Genomic DNA, 8,388 nt, shown 5'->3' on the forward strand with positions numbered 1-8,388 from the left:
GTGCAGAGGAGAAGGCTGGGAGCCCCTCACCCAGCAAAGCCCATGGCTGCCTGGATGGACCATTAGAGCACATGGCTGAGCCTGGCATCAAGGGGTGTGGATGGCATCAGTTTGCCCTTCTGAGTCTTCTTGTGCCATGTAGCTGAAAAAAAAATATGTAATCCTGCTTCTGGTGGTGAAGGTCTTGGCATTAAAAGAAAACAGCTTGTGTCTTCAAAGCACTAACTACTGATGAGACCAAGAAAATCTCTGAATGCTTGGAGGGAAGCAGAAGTAATAGTGGCTGTGGGGCTTGCAGAGGATGAACCTCTTCCAAACTCCCTTGTCTGAATACTCCAGCCTCCAGACTCTCTCTCACTGCACTATCTCATTTTCATATTCAGAAGCTGTGATGGGTTTTGTGCTTTCCCTTGGGCAGTAAGAAAGTATGGGGCCACACAAAGCCATCTCTGCTGTGGAGACTTGGAACAGGAAGAGAAGAACAAGTGACTGGTTTCTTTTTAAATTGTACAGCCAAGATCCTCCTCTCAGCATCACCCCAGCTCTCCTCCTGAAGTTGCTTTGACATTCAACATTCTCTTTTTAAACAATACCATTCTAAACCCTTATTATAATGCCCAGAACCACTTGCAGACTTTATGAAACTCATTATTATAATTACAATCAAGAATCATAGGACTCTGTGCTTTGTGCCAGAAATACATACACATTGAATTGTTTGTAGAGGAGCTACAGAGAGAAAGAGAGGAAGAAATACAGCTTCAGTGCTGATCAATTCAAAAGCAGGAACTCCTACCCCATCTAATTTTTTCTCTTTTGTTTTTCAATTTAACTTGTAGCTGCTGAAATCCAGGGGCTAATATTTGCTTTGTTCTCCGTGTTCTCCTTTGGCCTCAATCCAAGGAGCCTTGAGCTGTGCCTTGGTTGACTGCACCTCACCTCAGTTCCAGCAGCCCCTGGGTGAGGAGGCAGGTCTGCTGGCAAGATGCAGTGCTCAGGACCTGACAATCACAGCAGAGATAAGGAGTACCCCACTTTGGAAATTGCTGCAACAGCACTTGGCAAATGCAAAACAAACTCGCTGGGTAAGTGAACTCAGTGGTGAGTTTAGTTTTATTAAAGCTTTGTCTCATGGGTCATGAGAAACCTTAGAGAGGGCTGTGGGGTTTTTTTTGGTAGTGTTATCCCAATAAACTACTGTCACAGCACACAGACGGAGAACTATGATTCAGCTTTTGCCAGCAGAAGCCCTGCAACTAGCTCTCACCTTTCCCAAATAGTGTCTGATGTTGATCTCACTTACCACGGGCTTCCAGGGAGGTGTCACTGACTGGTGCTTAGAAAAGTGAGATGGATCAGGCCCTTTCTTCTGAATAAATATCAGATCTGATTCACCACTCAATTGCTTCTGTTTTACTTCTGTGGAATGTCATTGATTACAGAAGGATTTGCGAGTTTAAAACTAGAGTAACTCAGTGATTAATCCCAAGCAAAGCCTTCCGTAAACAGAGAGCAATGCTCCAGCACCGTTCAACATTCAGCACATCAGCTCTGTGATGTGATCCAGTGGCATTTAGCCTTTCCTTCCCTTTATGCAGGACAGGGATGGGATACATGTAGTTTAGCTAACCCAGATTGTCCTCCCCTATCTTTTCTCCCTGCAAAATGTCAAGCACATTCTCAGTGAGCAAAGGCAAAACACCCCTGTCCAGTGACTGTCCTGTTCAATGTAGCAGCTGAGCCCAAGTAAAGGCTGACCACACGTGTTGAGATGCCCAGCAGGGCCAGAGGTTGCCACAGCATGATGAAGGAGAGAGGAAGAGGGATTCTCAACCTCATTGTTAAGTCCAAACAGATCTGAAGTCCATTTCAACCTACGTGCTGGAGGCTTCAACAATGAATAAAGGCTGGTCTGAAGAGTGGAAAAGCTGATTCTAGAACTGGTTGGTTGTAAACATCAAAGCACTTTGCTCAGGCTCAATCTTGCTCATATAAATCAGTCCCACATAATTATCTAGAAACACTGGATGAGGAGAAGTAGCTGGACCAAAGAAATACCTTGATTTAAAAGGTGTTAAGCATTCTACAAGTTCTTCTTGTCCCACTGATATTTGGATCCCACAAGAAAACCTCCAACCACTCTCTCAAGTGGTCTATAGTACGGCTAGAAACAGAGTTCCAGGTGATGGAAGTATTGGAGGGTTTCAACATTTGGTTTTCTTCTAAAGAAAACTAAAACAAATATAGTGGGGACGTTTCCTCACCAACAGCAACCTCTCCCCACACTGGTGACATAACTGCTCGGCTTCACTGCGTAACTGCCAGGTGGCCTGTGGCTCTAGGGAACCTCCTTTCCTTCTGTAGGGTTTTTTCCCTGAGTCATGGTGCCTAAGGAGGAGGACTCAAGACTTTCAGGATCCAAATCTTGCTTCTGTTCCCCAACACTATTTAGAGCCAAGAATCCTGTACCTTTGCTCTCCCATGGAGATCCTGGGGTCCACTGAAAGCAACAGACTCTGTGAAGTTACACTGTGTAAATGGTCCCAGGACCCAAATGTTTCTTCAGTTAAGCAAATGACTGTGAGAGTAATCTCTCTATCCACCAACCCACCAGAACCTTGTGGATTGCTCCACTAGCTTTGCCTGACAGCTGCAGACCACCATGGAGCTCAAGCACATGAAGCTCTTCTATCTGCTGTCACTCCAGCTTGCAGTTCATTTGAGCCCCAGTGGTGACCAGCAAGACAGGTATTTCTTTAGTGCTTTTACAGTGCCTCCATGGACTTCCTCCCACTCTGAACAGCCACAGAAGAACCAACTTCTGGGCACCAGCCATTAGCCAAGGCCAGGCTGGGAGACAGGAAAAAAAATGATCTCTCTTCACATGAGCTTTACTTCCTCATGATTCCACTTTTTGCCTTCTAGTAGGACTCCTGTCAGCTGCCTCCAGAAGATGTGCCTGCTTATCTCATTATTTTTCCACTCCAGATATGTGTTTCTCCTCAGGTATCGGGATAGCCCCAGCTTCTGCCTCAGCAAGGCTTTATTCACTTCTTCTAGTACAATCATGATGATTCCAGCTTTTCCTTCAACAAGCTGCCAAGACTGGGCAATATCAAACTCATAGCTACACCACTTACTTTCAAGAAAGTCAGGAGAAATGACTGCAATGACATTTCTGCTACTCAGAAAACCTTCTTGGATGATATTGGTGACAATAGGTACCCCTGGTAGGAAATCCCTGTAGTAAAGACAAAGCTGGAAAGGAGGTCTTCCTCCTTCTAAGGGTTCCACCAGCTCTTTTATCACCCAATCTTGGTCTTTGCTGGAGTGGATAACAAATGCATCGTAGGTATCACCCCGTTCTGCAGATTGCTTACACCCACTGAGCAGCACCAATGCATAGTACAGCTGGAAGTAGTACTTGTAGATCAGCAAGATGAACACCACTGCAGCAAGTAATGTGATCACTGAGAGTGACACCATGCCTGCCTTGAGTTGGCAGGAGGATGTATCAAAACTCGACAGGCTCACGTTCTTCATGTATGCAGGTGTGTGGCACAACATCAGCTCCTTGTTCTGCAGTAGCTCCTGCTTTTCCTTGATCCATTTCAGAAAGTTCAGGTACCCACAAGAGCATTCAAACAGGTTTTGAGAGATGTCTAACAGGACCAGATTATCAGGCAGGATTTCCAGGGCTGAGTCCAACAGAACACTCAGCTGGTTGTTGCTGAAATCCAGGGCTCTGAGGGCTTGGAGTGGCTTGTAGACTACAGGATCAAAGATCAGTAGCTTATTGTTGCTGATGTTTAGCTCTTTTAGTTCAGAGAGGGCATCAAATGTACTTTGATCCACCTGTACTAACTTGCAACTTGAAATATCCAAGGTGTGTAGGCGACTTAGGTTTTTGAAGCTGTTGGCCAATTTATTGTTCTCAAAGGAATTGCCTGCCATCTTGAGCACTTGCAAGGAGTTCAAGCCACAAAACGTACACCGGGACTCTACGTGAGTTTTAGTATAGGAAATGTCGAGGTAAATGAGTTTCTGGAGGGATAGAAAGACAGGGTAGGAGCCAGGACCAAACAATTTTGTGTGCTGAAAGTCCAAATACAGCAAATTCTTCACATTAGTGAAGTCTCCAGTCAGGCTGATTTCCGAATTGAAGCTTAGGTTCAAGTGTTTCAAGTTGGGACATTCCTGGAAACGAGAAGAGCAGCAGCCAGTGAAGGAGAGGCGATTCTCACTCAAATCTATCACCTCCAGGTTGTGCAGGCTCTTAAATTTCTGCCGGAAGCTATTGAGGTGTTTGCTCTTGATAATACGAAGCACTCTCAGCTCCTTGAAAAGAGACAGCTTCACAGCAGGTACTTCTCTAAACCTGCATTTCTTGCATTCCAGTTGTTTCACTTGAGAGCGCGCAGGAACCTCTGACACCTCTTCAAGTCCAAGGTCCACCAACCGAATACTAGAGACGTTGCCTATGCAATTAAAAAGAGTGTCTGTGTTATTCTTAAATCCTCTGAAAGTGATTAAGACAAACTCTTGCATTTGTACCTGACATAGTCCATTCAAGAGTCCACTCTCAAAGCTTACCAGTTTCTGCTTGTCATTGAATTCTCCAACTATTAGTCTGTTGACCTGTAAACCAGTCAGGCCTTGAAGAGAAGTGTGCATCACATGAAAGTTCCCAAAAGAGGACTTTAGAACCAGCTCACCAAGGTGAATCTTTCCAAAGGAGCCTGGCTCTATGTATTTTATATCATTCAAGGAAAGCACCAGTGTAAAGTTAAGCCTGTTCACTTTTCTTAGGGCATCAAGGTCTCCTTTGGAGATATATGTGATGTTGTTAGAGAGGAAACTCAGGTGCCTGAGAGAGGTCAGGTTGGTGAAATACTTGGGAAGCTTCAATGAAGCGATGTTGTTGTAGGCCAAATTCAGCTCCTGCAGGGTATGCAAGTGTCCAATGGGCAGGTCAGTCAGAGAGACTATGTTGGCTTCCACCAGTACTAATTTTTTCAGAGATGTTAGGCCATAGAAGGCTGCTGTCCCCAGGTACTGGAGGGAATTGGCAGTTAAAATCAAGGTAGAAAGTCTGTGAAGACCCTTAAAGGAATTATCTTCTATTGTATGGAGTTGGCACCTGTGGGAAGGAAAAGAGAATAAATCTGTGTGAAATATCATCCCTTTCATGCTCTCTAATGCCACAGCACTAAGCGTTGGTGCAGCAGTCTCAGTCTCACGGTGGGGGTTGATTTGGCTTTACTTCACTGGGCAGAGCTAGCACTCCTGAACCACTGAACCAATTAGGTTGAAAAAGGCCTTTAAGACTACAGAATCGCATCTGGTTAACCCAGCACTGGTTAACCCAGCACTGCCAAGCTCACCACTAAACGACATCCCTAAGCACCACATCTACACCTCTTCTTAGTATCTTCAGGGATGGTGACTCTACCACTTCCCTGAACAGTCTGTTCCAATACCTGATAACCCTACAGGTGAAAAAATATCTAATCCAAACCATCCTTGGTGTCACTGGAAGCCATTTCTTCTTGTCCATTCACTTATAGCTTGGGAGAAGAGACCAAAACTCACCTTGCCACAACATCCTATCAGGGAGTAGCAGAGAGTGCTCCTGACTCCCCTCAGCCTCTTTTTCTCCACACTAAACACCCCCAGCTCCCTCAGCTGCTCCTCATCAGACTTGTGCTCCAGACCCTTCCCCAGCTCCAGTGCCTGTCTCTGGACATGCTCCAGCCCCTCATTGTCCTTGTAACGAAGGGTCCAAAACCGAACACAGTATGAATTTGCAAAGGGAGCACTTTCACAGTAGACTTTCTCTCATCTCCTCCTCCTCCTTCTCTAAGACCAAAGTTCAACTGAAAAACAAGAGATCTTGAGCCACAGTGGAGGTCAAATATTCACTCAAGCAGCAGGAAAAAATTCTAGTTTTCTATTTAGATCAAAGTAACATCACAATGATCACCATTGATTCACCAGCACTCCCTTACGCCTTCCACCCTCACAGCCTTCAGGCTGTTGTCTCAGCCACATTGGAGCAGATCCAGTGGCACCATCATGATGCAGCAATGGCAAAGCTCACAGCTCTGTCAGCAGTTTTGTTGATGATATCTGAAAGGGAATAGACCCCAGGCCACGTTGGCTCTAAAGGAGAAAAGGAAGACTGGAAAAAGAGGACGGCCACCTAAAGATGGTTTAATTTGAGAAGACTCAGAATTTGAGATCCAAATCCACTCTGCAATAAATTCAAGCAAATTAGTTTTGGAATTCAGCTGGTGCCTTACAGCAAACCTGCTCTGCCACTCAGCCACTTCAGAGCTGTAACTGTGATGGGACTGAGCGACATTTTTCAGTGAAACAATTTATCCAGAGAAACTGTTGTCTCAAGTCAATGGAAATTATCCATCAATTCAAATTTGCTAATAAGCCTCCCCCATCTCCTCCCCCAGATATGTGAGAAGAAGGGAAAAAAGAATATGTTGATATTTTAAAGCAGCCTTTTAGAAAATGAAGGTACCTTCATTTTATTTTTTTAAACCCTGATGAGAAAAACAGCTCACCCCAGATGTTCCACTTCAGAGTTTCTGTAACAGTGAAAACTCTGACATTTTACTTGTTCAGGGAGAAGTTAAACATCTTCCTCCTCCTTCTCACATCCCAATCTACAAGATCAGGCTGACAGATTCAGCTTTGCACAGAGGGTGTGTACTCAGGGACCAGACTAAAAGCTGCACATCATTTGACCACAGGGATGTGCAGAGAGATAGACATGGGGATAAAGTCCCAAGTGAAAAAAAATGGACAGTCAAGATCAAGAGATCCCAACGACAAGCAACAATAGCAGCCCAGCTGGTGAAGCAAGGTTAACCAGTATCCATATAAAAGAGCTCATTACCTTGAAAGATCCAGAAGCTGCAGTTCAGGGACTGATGAAAAATAATTTGACCCCAGAGAATTCAGATTGCTGAAACTGAGATCCAAGTGCTGGGTGGTATTTGGGACTTCAGCAGGAACTCCAGAGTTGTTCAATCCTGTGCATCTGAAAGTTTTGTTAGGGATGACCTGTAACAGTGGCAGATCCAACCAAAGTCAACATCTGCTCTTCATGGAGTACCAGAAAACTACACTGTCAGGAAAGCAGGAGCAGAATGACTAACCTAATAGTTAATTTCTCAAGCAGGTGCACCGAGGTTTAGGAAAAAATATTATATAGTCTAACTTTCTTTTTTACTTGTGACAGAAACAGTCCTTCTCCCCAGGAAGAGCTACATTTCTTTCTGATTGAAGCAGGTACAAAACTACAGGACGGTGTTCCTTGAGGCTACGGATGAACCAGCAGCAACCTTTGAGAGAGCCAGCAAAACAAACATACAAGGATGCACTGTGTGTCCAGGGTCAGCTCTCAGCTCTCTGACACTGAGGAGAAGCAGGCAGTTCTAACCCAAGTTATTCTGCAAGTAATAATTGCCAGCAAAAGTTTGCAAAAGGCAGCTAATCAGTGCCAGGTACTTTGGGTAATGGTGGAACCACTCTACAGTATAAATCAGGCAAAAATAATCTATTTTTCAGAAATTATAGACAAGACTTGGATGTCTTCCAAGGGAAACATAATCTATTAGATTACCTGTACTACAGTAACCTCAGAGGTACAGAATACCAACTAGAAGTAACGGTGTATTGTGCTGGTTCTGTTTCTCAGATGTTGTTTGAAACCAGCACTTACTTAAAACAGTTCAATTGCCTTGGTAACAACCTTGGAAAAATAATGGGCTTTGTAAGACAAATAACACACAACAGACTTGATGTACAGATCTCCCAAAGAGAGGGGAAATCACCAGAGAAACAGAAAGATTTTGTGTTTGGTTAGAGATCACGTACCTCTAGGCAGAGACTGAGGAGGCAGCCTGCCAGCTGTGATGGGCCGAGCACCAGCTGCAGCAGCAACATGAGTGTCCACAGGGGAAGAATTCCTCTCCTGGGCATCTTCAGGAGGCCAAACGTGCAGGAGAAAGCAGCATGGGTATCACTCAAAGACCTGGGGAGAGAAACCTCCTAAAATGCCAAGTATCATGTTTTGCCACTCCTGCTTCTCGCTGCACGTCACTGAGAGTTGCAGCAAGCACGGAGGGAAGTGAAACTGCTAGCTGTCTGATTTCTAAGTTGTGGTCTCAGTGAATTGTTCTTGCAATTGTTTTTTTTAAAAGTTTTTAAAACTATAGGAAAAAATGGGAAGTAATGAAAGGGATGGTCTGGACTAGAAATGAAGTAAGAGTATGGGTTGTATCAATGTGTCACTTTATTGCCTCAGATTAGCTGAAGTCAAACTGGTACAAAGAAACTTTTGTGGAGTTCTGAGTCAAATTTTTGGAA

The 8,388-nt window shown here is 44.4% G+C and overlaps 1 protein-coding gene across 1 annotated transcript; it reads right to left on the minus strand.

Annotated features, from left to right (window-relative positions):
* Positions 1-636: 636 nt before the first annotated feature.
* TLR4 (toll like receptor 4) lies at positions 637-8,053 on the minus strand. The gene is made up of 3 exons (XM_010195927.2): positions 7,897-8,053; positions 6,914-7,080; positions 637-5,140 (listed from the first exon to the last, which is right to left on the minus strand). Exons 1-3 carry the CDS (start codon positions 7,999-8,001, stop codon positions 2,881-2,883), a joined length of 2,532 nt encoding a protein of 843 aa, XP_010194229.2. The 5' UTR covers positions 8,002-8,053; the 3' UTR covers positions 637-2,880.
* Between the last annotated feature and the right edge of the window lie 335 nt (positions 8,054-8,388).

Source organism: Colius striatus, chromosome 19 (genome assembly GCF_028858725.1).
Source record: "Colius striatus isolate bColStr4 chromosome 19, bColStr4.1.hap1, whole genome shotgun sequence".
Taxonomy (NCBI): domain Eukaryota; kingdom Metazoa; phylum Chordata; class Aves; order Coliiformes; family Coliidae; genus Colius; species Colius striatus.

What these genes read in the sequence shown, in the direction of transcription:
- TLR4 (XM_010195927.2), bottom strand. Translation starts at nt 8,001, where the DNA reads ATGCCCAGGAGAGGAATTCTTCCCCTGTGGACACTCATGTTGCTGCTG. An exon ending in TCCTCAGTCTCTGCCTAGAG is followed by an intron (nt 7,081 to 7,896) that starts GTACGTGATCTC and finishes CCACTGTTACAG; the next exon opens with GTCATCCCTAACAAAACTTT. An exon ending in CAGCTTCTGGATCTTTCAAG is followed by an intron (nt 5,141 to 6,913) that starts GTAATGAGCTCT and finishes TCCTTCCCACAG; the next exon opens with GTGCCAACTCCATACAATAG.